The sequence below is a fragment of the Petromyzon marinus genome, chromosome 3 (assembly GCF_048934315.1).
Source record: "Petromyzon marinus isolate PM22_M1 ecotype Great Lakes invasive population chromosome 3, UKy_Petmar_22M1.pri1.0, whole genome shotgun sequence".
NCBI lineage: Eukaryota > Metazoa > Chordata > Hyperoartia > Petromyzontiformes > Petromyzontidae > Petromyzon > Petromyzon marinus.
This window is the reverse complement of record NC_133669.1, coordinates 20,492,469-20,513,414: the sequence shown is the minus strand read 5'-3', so window position 1 is coordinate 20,513,414 and position 20,946 is coordinate 20,492,469. Positions and strand designations below refer to the sequence as shown.

General features: G+C 51.0%; 1 protein-coding gene across 6 annotated transcripts in view; it reads left to right on the top strand.

Moving 5' to 3' along the window:
- The window catches only part of LOC142905647 (CCR4-NOT transcription complex subunit 3-like), a 36,085-nt gene extending 15,399 nt beyond the window's left edge, over nucleotides 1-20,686 (top strand). For 2 of the 6 annotated variants that reach the window (XM_076052468.1, XM_076052474.1), the window contains exons 4-21: nucleotides 36-74; nucleotides 914-988; nucleotides 2,924-3,013; nucleotides 5,953-6,081; nucleotides 6,834-6,860; nucleotides 7,026-7,094; nucleotides 8,210-8,429; nucleotides 9,202-9,338; nucleotides 10,443-10,490; nucleotides 10,849-11,048; nucleotides 12,011-12,180; nucleotides 13,570-13,801; nucleotides 14,569-14,911; nucleotides 16,287-16,392; nucleotides 17,096-17,336; nucleotides 18,425-18,557; nucleotides 19,631-19,756; nucleotides 20,171-20,686. In XM_076052468.1, the coding sequence (XP_075908583.1) occupies nucleotides 36-74; nucleotides 914-988; nucleotides 2,924-3,013; nucleotides 5,953-6,081; nucleotides 6,834-6,860; nucleotides 7,026-7,094; nucleotides 8,210-8,429; nucleotides 9,202-9,338; nucleotides 10,443-10,490; nucleotides 10,849-11,048; nucleotides 12,011-12,180; nucleotides 13,570-13,801; nucleotides 14,569-14,911; nucleotides 16,287-16,392; nucleotides 17,096-17,336; nucleotides 18,425-18,557; nucleotides 19,631-19,756; nucleotides 20,171-20,269 (2,484 nt within the window). In that variant the 3' untranslated portion in view covers nucleotides 20,270-20,686. Of the gene's footprint in view, nucleotides 1-35; nucleotides 75-880; nucleotides 989-2,805; nucleotides 2,829-2,923; nucleotides 3,014-5,952; nucleotides 6,082-6,833; nucleotides 6,861-7,025; nucleotides 7,095-8,209; nucleotides 8,430-9,201; nucleotides 9,339-10,442; nucleotides 10,491-10,848; nucleotides 11,049-12,010; nucleotides 12,181-13,569; nucleotides 13,802-14,568; nucleotides 14,912-16,286; nucleotides 16,393-17,095; nucleotides 17,337-18,424; nucleotides 18,558-19,630; nucleotides 19,757-20,170 lie in introns of those variants that run through there. The other 4 variants (XM_076052483.1, XM_076052487.1, XM_076052477.1 and 1 more) reach the window with 4 other exon arrangements.
- The last annotated feature ends 260 nt before the right edge of the window (nucleotides 20,687-20,946 follow it).

The window sequence follows — 20,946 nt, the reverse complement described above, 5'->3', positions numbered from 1 at the left end:
CATAACTTTAAATGCTTTTTGTCTCATTAATGAAGATTCAGACCTCTTGTCGGACCCCTGCTCACACGGCCGAGGTGCATATCCACACGCCATAGACACCTGTTTGTTTTTTGGGGTTTTGTTTTCCTCTAACTTTATTGTAATGGCCTCATGCGCCCGGTTTCCCCATGGGAAAGCGGACCGGATGAAATCGTTTGTTTGCATCATCAATGAGAGAGCTTCATCTTTGTCAATAAGTAAATAATGAAGCCACCTCTTGTACACTGGAGGTGCGATTTTTTTGTTGTAAAAGACATGAGCTCTCACTGATTCTGATTGGCTGTTTTCCTGGCTTCACAGACTTTTAATTGGATGTGACCTCAGCTAACTAGACTGTCATTGGTGGTCGGAACTTCAAACCAACGAGCACTTATTGATCCGACCTCAATCTAACAGTTTGATCTAATTTGCCTGCGTGTGTTCCGTGACGCTCTCTAACAAACTTTATCCATCACCCTCGGTTTGATGAGACATTTGTTGACCTCGGCTCCAACCAACTATTTCTTGTTAATCCACTGCTGGACAATGGCCTCCCCCACACCCTGCGGGTCGCGAAGGTTCCCCTTGACCCTACTTCACCGCGCCGGTCACAGTGTGTGTTGAGCGTAGTCGCGAGAGAGCCCGACCCAAACTTATTTCTCCATTTCAGAATCAGAATGTGTTTATGCCGGAGCTATGAAGCTTTATTTTTTTTAAACGAGCCCCCCACCCCCCCCCCTCTCTCTAATATAGACTCCGACGTGCCTTGTGGTCTCACTATTAACGGACTTGCGTGGACCCCCGGCTGAACTGCGCAGCGTCTCTCCGTAACGTGAACGCACGTCGCTGATACCCTGCGTTGTCTCTGAAATTTTATGCCGGCGACAAAACCCAGGTGCACAATGCGGCGAACGCTAACCAGAAGGAGAAGTACGAGGCCGATCTCAAAAAGGAGATCAAGAAACTGCAGGTGAGCGCCACGAGCTGCCAACCCCACCAGCCCCCTCCCCTCCCTCGTCGTCAATTTAACACGTAGTAGCAGGGCTTTCGCAACCGATATTATCCATGATACAGGCTTTTTTTTGGGGGGGTTATATTGCGTAACTGTAAATGCGTCATGAAAGCCTCCGCCGCCAGATTCGTAAGGTTTGTCACGTAAGCACAATATGCCCGTTAGTTACTCGTTCAGCACACCGGTCGTGTGTGTGTTGGAGAGTAAACCCACGACATTTACAGTTCGAGTACCGTGACTTTTCACCGGTGATTACAACAGCCAGCCCCATCAGGCGGCAGCCAGAACTGTGGAGAAATCTTCCTGTTTCGGTCTTAAATATAGGGGGTGAATGTGATGTCGGTCGCTTGATCGAGACACGTCTCGATTTGTCATCACGAGTCTCTCCCCCCACCCCCCCTCCCTCCTTTTCTGCCCTGTAACGCGCGATGACAACGAACGGACTGCGAGAGAATCGCTGATTGTACGGATGTTAGCCGACCAGGAGAAAGAGGGCGACGTTTGACACGACGCTTTTTACCAACCGATGGGGATTTGCTCGATCCGTAAATCATTTACCAATGAACCGACGCAGCGATTATCCCTCGACGAATCTCAGAACAATGCTGTCGGATCGACTGTGAGCAGAATCGATACGATATCGACACCTCGATGCAAGGTTCCACAAGACCATATATGGGCAGAGACAGGCAACGCCACGCCAACGTCCACATATGGATTGATTGGTGATTTCGTCGGGTATTTCACGGCGCCCGTAGAGTCTAACGGCCGCAGGTTTTTAGTTGGGATCGGTCGCAGGCAGCGTGCGTTTTTTGGAAGTGATTGGTTCGCACACTCACAATTCGATGTGTGTATCGTGAGCGTGATCGTCGATTTAAATCAACAAAGGATTTACCGTTATGCCCCTTACGCTCATCAGGGATCGCCGCTAATGCCCGTGCTTTTTGCTCTTTTCTAAAATAAATCAGAGAGCTATGTCTTTGTATTTCCCATGGAAAGTAGGAAATATTCCCACTGTTAATACAAATAATCAAAGGTTCTATTTTCTCTGCGTCTCAAATGTTTATTTTAATGTCAACACCTGAGATCTATTTGAAATAGGTGTATAGTCATTATATCAATCCTATTGGTTTTGTAATTTTTTGTTACTCATAATTAGCACATTCCAGAGAGGCAATTCAGATTTACAAACACAGACACAATTTCAACCGAGAAGATGGTTTAAAATTAAGCAACCATTGGAAAGATGTTCTAAATCGAACCAAACATTAAACTTATTTTCAAGGGCACAGTATATTTTTTCAAGTAGTCGTACCCCAAACTTTCGCAGCTCTTAAATTCCCTTTTTTTCCCTTTTCACACCTCGCCGACCTGCACATGTTCACCCCCTCTACACCGTTCATCATGCTAAGTCCGCCAATTAAATGCAATTTTTTATGCTAATTCCTTTGTCAAGGCACCTTGATTCCTCTCACACAGCTTAAAGGTCGCGGTCTGAGCTTAGCTGTCTTCACTCCAGCGCTGTCCTCGAGACAGTCTGGTCCCTTCACCTGATGAAGGCCGCTTGTGTTGTGGCTGAAACGTCGTGATTTTTTGTTGTTATATTTTTTTTTTACCTACGTGACTTTACCGAATAGAACCAAAGAGTAAGAAAAAAGGGATTAAAAACCCATTGTCCGTGTTGTTGGGCGAACATAATTAGCTTCCTCTTTTTATTTTTAAACTTGGCAGCCTTACACGTTTGTAAAATAAAATGTTTCCTGTTTTTTCCGCAGAAGATGAGCTCTTGCACTGCGAGGTGGGTTCTGCAGCAGCAAGTGACGTTCAATGTGTACGTGCGTGCGTGCCTGCTTGTGTGCGTGCTTGCGTACGTGTACGTGTGTGTGGCTGCAGAGGTTACGGGACCAAATCAAGACATGGGTGGCCTCCAATGACATCAAAGACAAGCGGCAGCTGTTGGAGAACCGGAAACTCATAGAGACGGTGTGCCACAGATGTGGCCTGGCGGCCCCGGATAATGAACCAATCAAAATCCCAGCGGATACGCTCAGGCCTTTGCTCTGATTGGTCGAGACTTGAGTGTGAACGGTATCCGATTGGTTGAGATTTATTTGTAAAGAGACTTGAGTCGGCAGAGATGAAATCTGTAAGAATCTGATTGGCTGATAAGTTTTGTCTGATCTTACGTGTTGAAAGCTCAGTTTATTCTGTTTGGCTACAGCCTTGCGTCCTCATGGATTTTGATTGTGTCCGACCTGAGTATTTACAGTTTCTGGTTGTTCAGGACCTCAATCTAAAGGACTGATCAATTTAAGCATTGGTCTAATGGTCTCTGGCCAAGATGTCTGTCTCAGCAGACTATTAATTGGCTGAAACCTTGGGCTTCCCATGCTGAATGTGAGCTGCCTGTGCATGAATGAATATGTGTGCGCATGTGTGTTTTTGTGTGTGTGTATATGTAGTGAGTTCAACTGAGTCGCAGACGTACTCTTTGGAGGCAACACATTTATTGATACCAACACAAAGGGGTAACTGCCCCTTTACCAGATAACAACCTATGGTGGTGGACCACCAGGCTAACTACACTAATTACACCGTAACTAGCTACGTGACCACCAGGCTAACTACACTAGTTACACCGTAACTAGCTACGTGACCACCAGGCTAACTACACTAGTAACACCGTAACTAGCTACGTGACCACCAGGCTAACTACACTAATTACACCGTAACGAGCTACGTGACCACCAGGCTAACTACACTAATTACACCGTAACTAGCTACGTGACCACCAGGCTAACTACACTAATTACACCGTAACTAGCTACGTGACCACCAGGCTAACTACACTAGTTACACCGTAACTAGCTACGTGACCACCAGGCTAACTACACTAATTACACCGTAACTAGCTACGTGATCACCAGGCTAACTACACTAATTACACTGGGAGTAGCTACATGACCACTAGGCTAACTACACTAATTACACTGGGAGTAGCTACATGACCACTACATGACCATCATTTATTGATACCAACACAAAGGGGTAACTGCCCCTTTACCAGATAACAACCTATGGTGGTGGACCACCAGGCTAACTACACTAATTACACCGTAACTAGCTATGTGACCACCAGGCTAACTACACTAGTTACACCGTAACTAGCTACGTGACCACCAGGCTAACTACACTAATTACACCGTAACTAGCTACGTGACCACCAGGCTAACTACACTAATTACACCGTAACTAGCTACGTGACCACCAGGCTAACTACACTAGTTACACCGTAACTAGCTACGTGATCACCAGGCTAACTACACTAATTACACTGGGAGTAGCTACATGACCACTAGGCTAACTACACTAATTACACTGGGAGTAGCTACATGACCACTACATGACCATCATTTATTGATACCAACACAAAGGGGTAACTGCCCCTTTACCAGATAACAACCTATGGTGGTGGACCACCAGGCTAACTACACTAATTACACCGTAACTAGCTATGTGACCACCAGGCTAACTACACTAGTTACACCGTAACTAGCTACGTGACCACCAGGCTAACTACACTAATTACACCGTAACTAGCTACGTGACCACCAGGCTAACTACACTAATTACACCGTAACTAGCTACGTGACCACCAGGCTAACTACACTAGTTACACCGTAACTAGCTACGTGACCACCAGGCTAACTACACTAATTACACTGGGAGTAGCTACAACGGACAGGAACCCCAGCTTGGGTCCAGGTCCACGTGTTGGTGACACTTCTCGGACGTAGAACGTAGATTCTTGAGGATAACAACAGCAGCTGATCCCTCTCGGGGACCCGGCTTCCATCCTCTGTGGTGTGGCTGGCTTCACCCTTGGCCACAACCACCTTCGAGAACCCTCGAGCAGGATCTCGGCCCTGACACGTGACCACCCCTAGCCCCCACCTGGGGGCCCTGTGTAGACTTTACCGGTCACGTGTCCTTCGGGGTCAACCAGAGTGCCATGGCCCTTAGTAACCCCATTCCCATGGCCGGCACTCTCGCACCCTATCCTGTAGGGGTCGGCACGGCACGCAGAGCGTGGTGCCACTCGGCACTGCCAGTCAATGCTCACCGAGCCCCTCTAGGGCCGGTACTGCACCCACATGTGAGTGGTGCCCGCGATGTCAATACATCGCACGCCGTGCCTGTCTCGGGCCGGCATTACACAGTGACATCCGCGATGTCACTAAATATATATAATATCTGAGTAATTTTATATGTGGGGAGCAGTACATGTGGGGAGTGTGGGGAGCGGTGGTGTTGTGGTTAGCGCGCTGCTCTACGAACCCGGCGTCCCAAGTTCGATTCCCGCTCTTGGCCAACACCAGTGACGATTATCTGAATTGGTCCTCGGCTTCCGTTAGAGGTGTGTGTGTATTTGGTCGACTAAGCCTCAAATGAGTACCTGGTGCAATGTCTAAACATTGCTACTAGGGAGACAAAGGCGGCCGAGCGTGGTGCTTGCCACTCACCCCCTCGTGTGCTGCACCGGCCTTCATAGGTGCTTGCTAACAGTCTTTAACGTTATACGGGGGAGCTTTGTACTTTTACATGTGTGTTCATGCACCACTCGTGTGTGTGTGTGTATATGTGCGCAGTGGTTGCACATTTATTTTTTCCCAGTGACCTGTGTTCAATTCCTAGCCACAGCTAACATCAGTCTCAAGTAGCGCATTAATCTGTCTTGGGTCTCCCAATAGGTCAACCCAACCTTAACTGAATGCCTGGTGCGGTGTTGACAAAAAGAGCATCTCCTTGTGCACCAGGCCAAATGTAATGGGTGCTCGCTGCCAGCACTTGCCCCAACAGTCTCTTTGAAGGCTATATGGTGGAACCTTGTGTGTGTGTGTTTTATGTGCACGTGCGTGCAGCAAATGGAGAGGTTTAAGGTGATTGAGCGGGAGACGAAGACCAAGGCGTACTCCAAGGAAGGCCTAGGCCTTGCTGCCAAGGTGGACCCAGCTCAGCGGGAGAAGGAGGACATTTGTCAGTGGCTGGCAGTGAGTTTCACTTACGTATTTTATCATTCGCTTTTGTGCTTTCTACCCTCGTTGTGCCTTGTGAGGTGTTTGGCCCTGAAAGGAACATCTAAGTAAATTTGAGATGAGTGAGTGGTGCACATGTCATGTTGGGTTCGGATGGAGGTTTTCTCAAGATAAATGCAGACAGAAGAAACATTACGTTGCTTGAAAAGAAAATGAAACATTTTATACGTTTGTTGGGATTTAAATCACTTGTTCGGTAAATTGGTTCATTTGAGTGGAAAGCAAGACCTCGATACTCGGTTAACATTGCCTTCCTCGGTTTATATTATTTAAGGTTTGTTACTTCATGTGTTGTTTTGGCAAACTATTCATATGCCAAGTGTTTGTCCTGAATTACTTCTTCAAAATGTGGCTTCTTGTGTCTCGCGATTTGCGTGTTGACCGATGTTAGTTTTTATTCGATTTAAAAACAAAAAATAACAATATCTCCATCACCAGCAATTGTCTGGGCAGTGTGTCTCCTCTATTCCATCAATGGGCGTTGTGCCTTCCATTTTAGTCGTCACAGTTTCAAGAATGTTCAATGTCTGAAAGGTCATCTTTAATCATTTGTAAAGCAAAGCATTGCATTTGTGGCCACACTAAGGCGACGCAGCCGAAGTATTTCCGTCTCTCGCTCGCGTATAAAACGAGCGGACGTAAAATGAAAGAATAACAAGCCCACCTGCCTACTCGCCTCTAATCCAAACAAACGCATTGTTTTGCAGAACACCATTGACACACTCAACATGCAGGTAAGAGCGTCGCCCACGCCCTGAGTTCGGCTTGAACACGCAAAATAAAACAACAAAAATATAGGGCTTTTCAATGGCGGAGAGTGAGCGGATATTTTCTTGACAAGCGTCGCTCAACTCCCCCCTCCCCCCCCCCCCTCGGTGTTCCGTTTGTCCTACTGGTAGGTGGACCAATTTGAAAGCGAGGTGGAGTCGATATCGGCACAGACGCGGAAGAAGAAAGCGGAGAAAGAGGTGAGCAATGCCGGATCCGTTGGTCATCCTAGCTCGCTTACGCCAGGCTCGCAGGGTGTTTTTTTGCGCGATGGTCGGATAAGATGGACGCGGGAGGCGTGGTTGGTCCCCCCTTCTTCCTCTGATCGGAGACTTTTCAAATGACTCGAAACGCTCGAGAAAAAACAACAACAACAACCCTGAAGCGCATTACGCCATGGAACGCAGGCAGGCATGTGCTCTATTTTACGCGGCGCTGCTGTGCTCTTTGAGGTTTACTCAATCTGCCGCCGCTGCATTGAAATTCCCTCGTTTGCGTGTTTCATCTTTTGGAAAATAGTTCTTGGAAAAAATGTAAATTTCACGAACGTTCGTGTGTTCGCTGTTGGTTCTTTTTTCTTTGCCGACAAAGAGTACGTCCCACCCTCGTTTATTTTTTTTTTATCCTTGGGCTTTGTGGCCGTGTTCTTGTTATAATTACAATACTATGTTATTATTATTATTTATGTGTAACTTAACCCGAACCAAACTCTCCTGCTAATACTCATTTATTTTCCTTTGCATCCCTGTTTCCGTTTAGGGTTTTGTGTTTTTTGGGGGCGTCCCGACATTAAATGTTCCGACGTAACTACGATCAAGTGCAACTCCCCGGTCAAGAGCAGTGTGATGAACCTCAATCGCTGGGGTGGGGGGTGTGGAGACGGGGGGGGGGGTCACCCAGTTGAATAAGGGACGTTGAACCAAGTGCTGGGATGGCGGTGGCACAAGCTAGTGGTCCAGCCTTTGGGTTGCGGGGTTGGTGAATCACACAGACATCAACATGTGCCTGAGACACTCAACCCTGCGAGGGATACGGGTTGGTGGGGGGTGAGGGATAGCCAGTGTAGTGTGTAAGAGTTACACCACCCCATACGTGTGGGTTTGCTCCAGGAACCCCACCTGCCCTATCCAGAAAAGGAATTGTCCAAACGTCCCGAGCAGGACCCTCCCGAAAGCGTGCCTCGAGACTCAGCCGAGGCGTTCACGTGTTAAAACAAAGGACTATTACGATCATTACTATTATTGCAGCGTTAGCGTTTGGTTCCCCCCCCCCCCACCCCCGCTGCCTCCTCCTCCTTGCCTTGTGTGTTGTGTAGAAGCAGGACAGGCTAGAGGAGCTGAAGAGGCACATTGAGAGGCACAGGCACCACATACGAATGCTAGAGACGCTCTTGCGGATGCTGGACAACAGCACGATAGATGTTGACTCCATCAAGAAGATTAAGGACGACGTGGAGTACTACGTCGATTCCTCGCAAGACCCAGACTTCGAAGAGAACGAATTCCTTTACGATGACATCGACATGGAGGACATCAGTGAGTGCAACTTGACCACTTCCTTTCCGTCCTGCTTGTTATATTCTTTTGGTTGCTTTCGTATTCGTCGTTTGGCTTTGCGCGTTAATTTTATCCTGCGTGTTTGGTTCGCTGTGAGAATGCTACGTGAAAGCAGCACTTAGCCGTAAATGGTTTTATCTTGGTGGCTCCTACAGAATGGTGATGTTGATGATGGTAGTGGTGGTGGCCTTGACACCACAGAGTGATTTGCAGTGGTTGCTTAAATAATCTACCTTGCCTGGCTGCCTCGGTGTGTGAAGAGCCCTTGTCAGCGTATCACCCGTGTTCACGATTTGGCAATTTTAAAAAAAAAGTTTTTTATGATGGCGGTTACGTGATGCGAGAGCACGATACATGCCCGGCAATTTATTTTCCGAACTCCCTCGCTTCACTCCCTCCCCACACTCATCTACTTCCCAACACTCCTCGCCTCCCCACACTCCTGTCCTCCCCACACTAGTCTACCTCACAACACTCCTCGCCTCCCCACACTCCTCCCCAACCCCTTCTCGCCATGCTGTTCTCCCTACACTCCCCGTGCTCCTCCCCACACTCCTCCCTACCGTCCCCATACTCCTTCTCACACTCCTCCCATTCAACACACTCCTCTCTCCCTAAACTCTTCTCGCCACGCTGCTCTTCCTTACACGTCCCACATGCCTTGCCTGAACCACACTCCTCCTCCCCTTCTTCTTGCGCGCGCCCTCCCTCCTTGTCGTAACACACGCATTCTCCTTCCTCCCCTCCGCAGCGCAAGCGGCATTGATGGCGACATCCCCTGGCAGTAACAGCATCACGGAGGAGGATTCACTGCAGTTCAACAGCTCGCCAACGTCAAGCCCCAGCAGCTCACCGCTCCCTGCCAGCCCCGGTGCCCTCCTGGCCATGGTACGTTCCATGCAACCCCCTGGCCCCACCCCGCGCCAATCGTGTATTGTGCCACTGTGTTATTTGCCTCGCCTAGTACGCAGGAGGTCGTGGGTTCGTTCCCGATCATGCTTGCACCTGTTTATTTGGAGTTTGCGTGTTCTCTATCTCTCTCTCTCTCCCTGTGGTGGCATGGATTTTTCTCTGGGCATCCTCCGGTTCTTTTCCCGCTCCACGTTTAGAAACGTGCACTTAGAGAGAGTTATTTGGCTCTTGTAAATTTCTACGTGATAAACCAATTCGTTGAGCTATCATTTGTGGCCATGTCGCTTCTAAAAAAAGAGCTACATAGCTCAGTGGGTCTTAGCTGGTAAAATAGAAATTGTGAAAATACACCTCTCCAATGAAAAGAAATACACGTGCGCACAGGCAGTCCTTGACTTATGATGGACGGGTTGTGTTCCAGAGACCCGTTCGTAAGTCAGTTTGTTCATATCTCGGAACTCATTATTTAATCATACGTACAGTCAGTGTTACAAAATGTGGTTCAACAAAAAAAAGGGAAGCGTTGTTAAAGTCATAAATAACAAAAAATATATACTGTACACTTGCTGTAATACATGCTGTATAGTAAATACAACATTAAATGATGATGGTAGCGGTGGTGGCCTTGACACTACGGAGTGATTTGCAGTGGTTCCTTAAAAAATCTACCTTGCCTGGCTGTGTGAAGAGCCTTTGTCAGCGTATCAGCCGTGTTCACGATTTGGTCACATGAAATTTTAAAAAACATCGTTTTATTTTAACTTGCCTTGAGTCGAACAGTTCACTTTTGTTGTTCATCACGCGGGATTCTGGGACTCTTTACATCTCGCGGAGGATTTTTCCGCCGAACAAAATAGTTCCTCTGTTCGTGAATACGACCGAATGTTCGCATTGTCTTATGGCGGTTCGTTGGTAAGCGCAGCTGTTCATAAGTCGGACGTTCGTATCTCCGAGACTGCCCGTACAGCCATTCCTCGTTACTCACCCCATCTTCAAAGGAAATAATTAGCCCGAATCAAACGTCCTCCGCGGCTCCTGGGGTGACCTAAATGACAACTTTGCGGTTGCTCCTTTTCACAGGAAAACCACGATGAGGAGAAGAGGAGTAAGGACTGCGAGACGACACAGGTGGGTCACGTTAACGACGTCCACACGTCAGGCTTGAACCCACCTCTTCCGCCCCCCCCCCCTCCACTTTTTCCATTTCAATCGCGACGTAAACAATTTGGGAATCGAGTTCTGGTCGCCGGATTCATAGCGCAGTGCGCCACCCACTGTTCCACCATTCCACCACTCCACGCAAATCCTTTACCGTCATTATTATTATTTGACCAGTTGCAGGTGTTTACCGTCTACTGATACGGCCGCAGGATCTGAACCTCCTGAAAATAATCTTCCTACTCGGCGTGCCTCTTCTGGGTAGACAAGAATAATCAATATTCAGCATGCCATTTCCACCCCCCACCCCCTCCACCCTGCCACGCAGTCACTACCGAAACTGTTGTGCGTGAAGGCGAACCACACAAACCACGCGCCGCCGTCGCCCGTCGCCAGCCACCCCGTGGCGTGCCGGGGCACGGCCAAGAATGCGACGGCGCCCGGCACAGCGGGCAGAGGCTCGGCTCCTGCCCGGACCGTCAACTCCGCCAACTCCGCCGTTGTCGTTGCCGCCGCCGCCGCCGCGATGTAAGCCCCCGTGCGCTTGGTGTACGCGCTTCGTATTTTGGACGCTTTCGTGGGATCGTTTATGGATTTTTTGCTCTTCGCTCGCTCTACCAGGGCGCCGGTAAAGTGTTTTCAGGGTAGTGGGCAGGGGCACAGGCTGCAGCATGGGTACCGTGCAGGAGAAATGTTTGAATGCGCGCCACACGACGTGAAGCAAATGCCTAACTAAACGCTGCGTTGACGAGAGACTTTGATTTGTGGTCCGATGTTGTAGCGCGTGGCGAGGGGGTGGGAGGTGATGCGGAGCCATTGGTCTTGATTGGGAGGGGGCTATTGTACCCAAACGGTAGAGAGAACCACTGGTTTAGGGGAACTGTGCGGTCTCTACTGCCTCGTTCTGTGTCGTCTGTACCGTTCGTCTCGTTTGTTCCGCTAAGTTCATTCTCACAATTGGCGTTCAGGGTGACATTTGCATGTCACAAAAACATAATAACCTTCCGATTCTTACGCGCGCTGCGATTTCGATCTGTGCGATTTGAGCGTAAGAATTGACTCGCTTTATCGTTACTTGCCTAATAGGTGCTTTAGGCTTGTCGGGCATCGGACGTGTATCAGTCGTGTTATGCGTACACATTGATTTAATGAAGATTGCCAATTCACGGTCACTAGTTGATTCAATTATCCTCCTTTGTCTCATTTGTTTTGTCTTGTTTTTATTGTTCTGTTTCTGTCTGTCTCGCTCGTACAGTTTGGCAGTTTTGCATTCCAAATTCGAACCTCTCGGGTTCTCATGCGCGCTATGATCCGACGCGTACCGCGAACGCAGGAATCGACTTTTACCATCGACGGCTCGATGCGCCTATAAACTCGGCCGACGCCAAAGCCATTGCTCGTTCGGTGAACCGGGGAGGGCGGTGGGGAGCCCGTGTTAACCGAAGGGTGCCGTGCCGCGGTTGTGGTTGCGCTTGTCTCATGTCGACCAGGAACCACGTGGCACCGGCGCCGGCCACACCGAACCAGGGCTACGTGGTGGTGGTGGCGGTGGGAGCGAGTGCCCCGTGTGGCACAGCCGGTGGCACCTCCCAGCCCCGGCCTCCCGGCTCTGCCGCGGCCATGCCGAACACTCCCGCCAAACCGCCCAATGGCATCACGAGTGAGTGTGCCTCTTTGGATTAAGTGCGTTTTTGCTCTTTGCGGCCGCTCGTCACCCGCAAGCGTGGTCTTCCGTGTTCGGCATTCATTTGCGACAGCTTTCCCGCCGCCTTCCCGAGCGCCGCAGTGGTGGGGCACCTTCAGGAGTCGAAGTGAGGGACATATGACCTCACTTCGCTGAACTTTAACCCGCAGTGGGGCGTGGGTTTTTTCGTGACGCCGAGAGAATACGTGCTCGGAACGCTTACCTGACCTGCAAAGGTCGCACCTGAGTTTTGTCTAAAAATCAAATGCTTTGTTGATTTCACGCTGCGGAAGTGCATCGTGGGAGGTGAACAACAGACAGCGACCTCCCCCCCCCTGAACCGCCCCTTAGCTTCAGACAGGGGCGTCGCTGCAGAGGAATTCTGCAGCGACGGCGTCTTCGGCTTCACCAGCTCGTGCGTTATAAATGGGGTTGTGCCGGGAGGTTCTGCTAGTGGCTTTAAATTATTTCCTCATTCAAAACAATGAGGGAGTGTCCTTGAAAAGTTGATTACCGACATGTATTTACGTTAACCTCATGAAGAACACATTTACGATCCACTTTCGATCATACTTATTATTATCTCTCCCCCACACATGGTTACGTAATTAACTTAACAGTTCATGCTTTTCTCGTCCACACAACCCTTTCCGAGACGTCTACAAGTCGCGGGGTGGGGCGCCCCGCTCACCGCCGAATCTCAGAATGTGCAAGCGGCTGTGTGATTATTTTATTCAGAGAGGCGTAGTAGCGCCGTTGGCTTTGAAGACATTGTACTCACCGCAGAGAACCGTAGCGACACGACTGCACTCTACGGCCGCTGGCGCCAAACCGTGTCACACGCCCTCCCGCATGGCCTTGTGGGAGGATCGGTACCGATAAAGTTATTTTAGTATACTTTTTCTTCCGGTTTCGGAATTGGAAGAAAAACTGATGATGTACACGTATGGCATCGGAACGGGAAGGGGTTAAAATGCATACTGTTATGGAAAACCTACTCTCTGGGCATTGATGTTCGTGGGTTAGCAATATTTTTTTACAGGACACCCGGCACATGTTGAGCAGTGTCTTGAAGATGACTCAATTGTACCGTAATAGAGGTTTGTTTTGGGTTAGATTGTGTAGGTATGGATATGTTGTTAAACCCACCACCACCAGACACAGCCAATTAGTAAGGTTTGTCACGTAAACAAAAGATGCCAATTAGTTACTAGTTCAGCACACCCGTGTTTGGAGAGTAAACCCACAACATTTACAAATGTGTAATATTTGTTCGCGATAGCCTAGGTGTTAAACTCGATTGTACCGACACGCTTGTTTATCCCGCCTCGTTTTCCCCCCTCCGCCACCCGCATCGGTTCTCAGGCTACAGCGCCGTGGTTGCGGAGGGAGGTAACCTGGAGCCATCGCAGTCTGTGAACAACAACAGCAGCAGCAGCAACAACATCGGCAGCAGCAGCAGTAGCATCAGCAGCAGCGGTGGCAGCAGCGGCACAAACAACGGCGGCAGCAGCAGCAGCAGTAACGGCAGCGAACACACGCAGCTGTCCAGCGCGGAACAACCTCCGCTATCTACCGCCCCCTCACCCAGCACCGGGTACTGAGGCCCAGATGTAACTTCCTGTCAGCCATTCCTCACACTCGTGGGGGCTCAGAACGGCGCTTAACGCCGTCGAAGGGGTTGGTGCGAAACGGGTGGATTTAGGTGAATTTGGAACTTTGCACTGTGCGGAAAAGGGGGTGGGGGGATCGGTGGGGGGCCCCTGCTGAGGAGACGCGATAAGTCGAAACTGAGGAGACGCAATAAGTCGAAACCGGCACACGGGTTTGCTAGCGGCTGGGAAACGTAGAGTGGATAACCTACCCTCCCCCGCCACGATACATGAAATTGTCACAATTAATGGCCACAGTTTTTAGACTTAAGTTTTTGTTGTTGTTGTCAAACACGCACACTGCATAGAGTGGCTGCATAGTCCCTATGTGCCGGTCACATGCAACACACACTGGTGGATCGGAGACAGTTGGCCCTTTCACTCATAATTATGGATGCGCGTGTCATGGGTGCAGGAACCTGTAGTAGATCAACGGATACTATTTGTTGCATCTCTTGCCAGTAGCTAGCAAGCAGGTGTGCAGGAGGTGCAACTTCCACCAGGGCCGAGGTGCCCGTGCTACCAAGAGGGTTGGAGATAGGACGGCGGGAGTGGTGCCATTCCTTGTTCTTGCTGCGCACCGAGGCCCATGCCAACCGCGTTTTTGCCACCGTCACTCGGCAATTTGCCCTGGCCGCTGTTCCGAGGTAACGGAGCCTAACGACCTCCTCTCATTTCCCCACCCCCCCCCCCCCCACCATTCCGTGCACAGCACCAGCGAGTATTCGTCGAGTTCAGGGCTGCCGAGGCCACCCAGCGGCAACGCCACCCTTCCCGCCACAAATACCAGCAGCGGCAGCAGCAGCAGCAGCGGCGGCGGCGGCGGCGCCAGCAGCAGCAGCGCCAGCAGCAGCGCCAGTGCCCCGTCACCGCCGGCCACCCCGGCGACTCCGGGCACCATCATCGCCACGGCCGCCGTGACGGTGACGGCGACGCTCACCGTCACCGTGACGCAGACGACGGCGGCGGCGTTCCACGACGTTGGACCGAGCGTCGCCGCGTCGCTGCCTGCGCTCAGCAACGGGCCGCTCGCTCACTCGCCTTGTGACGCCAAGGTGGGGGCGCGCGCTCGGCTTACAACTATTTCGAGATTTACAAATTGGGGGGGGGGGGGTTGGGGGGGTTGGGGGTTTTTGCTGTGTTCGGTCACCAATGCCAATACCCGCCATTCGCCACTTAGCGACGGTGACGTCACCACGGCGCCTGTGCCAGGCCAGGTGCACTTGTGAGCCCACGTGAAGTGTCGAAGACTCGCTGACCGGAGATCACGGGACGGACCCAGGTGCCATGGGTTGACCGGCAAATGCACCAGCTGTGCCCCCTACTGTGCTAGCGTGATGTATTTTAGCCGCCCGGCGCTCTGCTCCGCTCGTTGTCAGCGTCGCTCCTCTGCCCTCTTTTGTTTTCCCCGCCATTATAGCTCACTAGTGACATCACCGCTCCGTTTAATTGAAGCGTACAGGAGTGACGTCAACATGAACTCACAGAAACATCATGATGACGCACCTGACCATAACTTTAAAGTATTTATTTTCTAATTTAACGACGCTTCAATGATGTATTGGACAGCCTGGGACGCAGAAGCTAGGGGTATATGAAATAATTATAAGTTACAACCCTTTAGTTGATCTACTGCTGGATGAAGATCTCCCCATACCATGATGGAAAATACTTGCCAAGGTAGTCAGTCTTCGTCGCGTCTCCTGTCCAACTTTTTTAGTCAGATCTCAATATTCTGCACAGGCCCACCGCTTCCGGTGTTGGCATTGCCAAATCTTGAGAAGTGCATTGTGGTTGCTGCAGGGCATCACAGGAGATGTGATCCATGGTTGGCTTCTCCTGAAAAGCACATTGGTCAGTTGTGCAGCAGAAGTGCGCACCACCCCCCCCCCCCCCCCCCCCCCCCATGATTGAATCTACCGAAACCCACTCTTCGCCTATTTAGGCTCTGCCATGTGAGCCATTCGGAATTGGGAGCCAGACGCGAGCTCCTCACTGGGGGTGATTCTTCGCCGGCTCCATTCAGCAGCTTTGTCGCTTGATTTTTCACATTCTTTTTGCCAGAGGGAAGTTCTGGCAGATTCCGGCGAGCTGGTCAGCGTTGGTTGGTAATGGCGAAGAGGCCCAGCACCAGTGATGATGTTACCCTTAGCCACCGATGATGGCCGTGTTCAGGAATCGTACTCGAGATTTGCCAGGGTCATAGCGCAGTGCGCAAACCAGCGCGTCCGTGCTCCACCTTAGGCGCGTATATTACAAGATCAATTTGTCGTCGAGGTTGCGTTTTTTCCATGTAAGTTTATTTAAAATCGCCTTCCTGCGTGTGTTGTACGTTGACATTTGTTGACCAAAGCGTAATTATTATTTTTTCTCTTTCCCCCCCCCCCTACCCCGACCGTCTCCGCCAATCGCTCGCAAATGGCGCTTCAGAGCCCAAGCCCCGAGCGTCTGAGCTCGCCGAAGAGCTTGGCGGCGCACATTGTGGTGAGCGCCGGCCTCGAGGAGCAGGTGCACTCGCTGCACCTCAACCACAGCGGTGAGAATGCGGCGAGCCAGATGACACATCCATTCGCGAGCGATCGTACAAACAAGTAAACCGCGTGGGCGAGCAAGCGACTGACCGAGCGACCGATCGAGAGATCCTGGATTCTCCACCACCTTCACACACACAAGAATGTAACACTCAAAGGTCCACGCAGACAAGTTTACAATCTCACTTGCTTTTCTACCGGCTTCCACTCACACTCCTATTCAAAGTGTTAATGAAACTGTAAACTATATATATAAAAAAAAACTATTTTTATTTTACTAGGTAAGGCCCACTGAGCTACATAGCTGTTTTTCAGACGTGACCTGGCCACATGCGATGATAGTTCAACGAATTGGCTGATCACGTGGAAGTTTATAGCAGCCAAACGATCTGAACGCATGATGTCGATTCTAAACGGGGAGGGAAAAAACGGAGGAACCGGAGAAAGCTTCACGCGACTATGGGGAGAGAGAGACACGCAAACTCCAAATATACAGCACCAGGGTCGGGATCGAACCCACGACCTCATGCATACCAGGCGAGGTAGTTAACACCTTGCCACCGCGGTGCCCCAATTAACAGATTTTGGTGTATTTTTTGTATGTTGCTGGACCAGACGCGCGTGTGCCACTTCGCACGACTGTGACATTTTCCTCGTGAAACTTCACCGCCCGTGCCCTGCCTCCCCCTGCCCCCCCCCCGCCCGCAGAGCTGCTGCTGGAGGAGGAATTGGAGACGGCGCCGCCGGTGGTGGTGGTGGTGGACGGCGAGGGCTCGGACGCGCCGTCCCCCGGCGTGGAGGTGGCGACGGTGGAGGCGAGGCTGCAGCCCGTGATGGGCGTCTGCCCGCTGGCGCCCGTGCCCCTTGTCAAGGAGCTGCTGTACCAGCAGGCCATGCTGGAGGCGGTGTGGCATCACATGCCGCACCCCTCCGACTCGGAGAGGCTCAGGTGAGGGTCGATTTCACGCCTCTTGAAATTTCCCCCCCCCCCCCCCACAACCATAACCCATCGGGCTAAGAAGCAATTTCCACATTTCCAGATTTATAAAAACAAACAAGCTTAAATTGTGTTGTGAAATTACATTCGCACTGAAACTTCAGTGATTTTATTTAGTCAAGTCGAGGTGGTGCTGTTGTGCGTGTGTGATGGGTGGAGCGGTTCGTGCACCGCGGTGCAAACCCGGCGACCCGAGTTGATGATGAATATCTGAGCCGGTCCTGGGCCTCCCCTAGGTTGGCACAGCCTAGTGCAGTGTGTATATACAGTGCAGTGTGTATATACAGTGCAGTGTGCACCGGGTGCAGTGTGGTGCTGTCCCACACCAACCTTCTTTTGTGCCGTGTCGGCGTTCATGTAGGTGCCATTCGCTAACAGCACGAGCGCCAAGTGTTCGTGAGAGGCCGCACGGGGGATCTCTGTCTTGTTGGCCATATTGGCCCTGTCGTGTAAAAGTGGACGTGCCTGCCTACGCTAAATTGTGCGCACAAGTGCATTCTTGCACAGGCTTGGTACAGGGGCGCTGCTGGTGAGATGTTAACTGCCTCGCCTGGTATGGAAGAGGTCGTGGTTTCGGTCCCGACCCTGACACCTTTATATTTGGAGTTTGCGTGTTCTCCCCGTGGTCGCGTGGACTTTTCTCCGGTTCCTGCGGTTTTTCCCTCCGCATTTAGAATCAAGATTATTTCGCTGCTTTACATTTCCACATGATGATAAGCCACTTCGTTGAGCTGACATTTGTGGCCAGGTCGCTTCTGAGAAGAGCTACGTAGCTCAGTGAGGCCTTGCGTAGTAAAATACAAATAAGTTCAGTCTTGGCGTGTAGCTGCTGTTGCGTGCATGTATTCACGCAACGCGTGCGCGTATTCTTCTATTAGTCGACGGTCGATGGCGTGGCCCGGTTGCCATGGCCCTGGTTGCGAGAAATTAAATGGGGCCTGCCCTCCCGTCCAGTTTCATAGCCCAGCGCCTGGACACTCGATCGCCACGCCACCGATCCACATCCATGTGGCCCCCGCCCGTGCCTGCTCCTCTCACAGGCATTACCTGCCCAGGAGTCCGTGCCCCATACCCGTGTACCACCAGCCCGCTCTGCCTGGCAGCTACGATTCCCTCGACTTCTACCAACGCCTTTCCACCGAAACCCTCTTTTTCATCTTCTACTACCTGGAGGTAAAGTGCCGTGACTGCCCCCTCCCCTGCCCACGCTGTGCCGATGATCTCGGTCGGATTCTAACGGGAAACCGGTTTTAGGACAGCTGTGCACGATAGCTTTTGGGCTCCATGGTGGCGAGGTGTTAACTGCATTGCCTGGTATACAGGAGGTCGTGGGTTCGATCCCAACCCTGACGCCTTCTGTACGTTTGGGATTTGCATGTTCTCCACGTGGTGGTTGTGAGGATTTTTCTTCGGGTCCTCCGGTTTTTCCTTCCACATTTTAGAATCAACATCACGCGTTTAGAGTATTTGGCTGCTATAAAATGTCCACGTGATAATAAGCCACTCCGTTGGGCTGTCATTTGTGATGGCCAGGTCGCTTCTGTAAAAGGTGAAACTGGTTTCAGATTCTTTATTCACCCTGCAGAAATCTGACAAGCCGTGAAGCTCTTTTTCACAGATTTGCAGTCGGGGCGGGTCAGAAAGTTACAAAAACAAACAGTACAAAAATCCGATAGGAGGTACAAAGTATAAGAAAGCTAAGCAAGGAACTAAATATAAATAAATAAAAAGTACAAATTGCGTAAGTACGTCAATTCCTGCCGATTTTTCAACACCAAATGCAATCTTGGGCAAGACAGAAAAACAAAAAACCGTCCCAGACCACACCAAGACAACACAGTCCCTCATTTAAATTGCATCTTTAAATTTTACGTAGCATGGCATGACTATGCTGCCCTAATGCTCCCTAATAGATCAAATTCAAGTTTATTTATCTTCACGAGGTGAGGACCAAAGAGACTGTTATAGTCTCGTTTGTGCGGGTGATGTGGCTCACCAAACTATGTAATCATAGTGGCACAGATATCATTGTTGTTGTCATATGGGGTAGCAGGAATATGCAGCACAGACGATCCCAAAACAGCGTGAAACCTGAACGGAGTTGTCGTGTAGATGGAGCCATGGCGGTGGTGGTGGTGGTGACGATAGAGGTCGTGGCAGTGATGGAGGTGGTGGTGGTTTTAGTTGTGGTAGAGGTGGTGGTGGAGGTGGCCTGCAAGACATTGTGGGTCACGCGTGCTCTGTAGGGCACCAAGGCGCAGTACTTGGCAGCCAAGGCCCTGAAGAAGCAGTCTTGGAGGTTCCACACCAAGTACATGATGTGGTTCCAGCGGCACGAAGAGCCCAAGACCATCACGGACGAGTACGAGCAGGTAGGTAGCTCTGCACACTCGCTCGTTGCTTACACACCCACCGACACATTTACAGGCTTACGTGCTCACTTGCACGCGGACCGACACACTCGCAGGCTTGCACACTTGCTTACAGGCTCACCGACACACTCACTCCCAGGCTTGTACACCCGCTTACATGCTCGCTCTATTCCCGCTCACGGCCAGTACCAGTGACGATTATCTGAACCGGTCCTGGGCCTCCACTAGTTCTACTCGGCCATAAATGAGTACCTGTCGTGATGTGTGGACATCGCCACTAGGGAGACAAAGGCGGCCGGGGCGTCTCATGGGCCGCGCGGGCCTTCGTGGGCGCTCACTTAACGTCACTTGCTCCAGCAGTCTTTTGAAGGCTATACGGGTGGACCATTTTGTCTTTGTTGTGTCTCTGCACAGGGTACATACATTTACTTTGATTACGAGAAGTGGGGCCAACGCAAGAAGGAAGGGTTCACCTTCGAGTATCGCTACTTGGAGGACCGCGACCTGCAGTGAGAGGGCTCCCACGGCCACCAGGAGCGATGGTGGGGCGGGGGCGGGGGAGACTTCTCGCTGGGCGGGTGGCGGCGGTGGTGGAGACACCGAGGGTTCAACTTGACCCTATTGACCTCCTCAACCCCCACCCAACCTCGGCTAACCCACCCTTCTGTTCTCCACCAGTGAACCCCGCCGCTCCCTCTCAAAAAACAAATCTTCGAATTCCAAACCTCCACCATCCCATAAAGGACAGTGAAAACCAAGGGTCTTGTAAATCGTGTATTTTGCATCTTGATTATGCATACGTTGTCGTATGGCCAAGAGGGAGAGAATTTTCCTGTGATCATGTACAGTATTGGTTATAAACTTAACGATGTGCAAGCGTTCCGGAGCGCTTGTGATAGGAAATAAAAAAAAAAGTCTTCTTTTTCAGGGGCTGCTGTTGTGTCGTCCCGTTTGTTCCCTGCCTGTGCGGCGCTGGCGCTTGCGTTGTGGGGTCGGATCGACTCCCGGGCGTCATGAACGGCTCGCCTGGTCACAGCGCGTGAAAAACCCGACGGGCCTAAGGCCCCCTTCGGTGTGCACGTAGCAGTAGCCGTAGCGGTGTGGAGAAGGTCGTCGTCCGCCGTGGAGACGGAGCGAAGAAATCGGTTTCGTCTGCAGGTGCCCGCTTGACTTGTTGCATCGCAGGATCG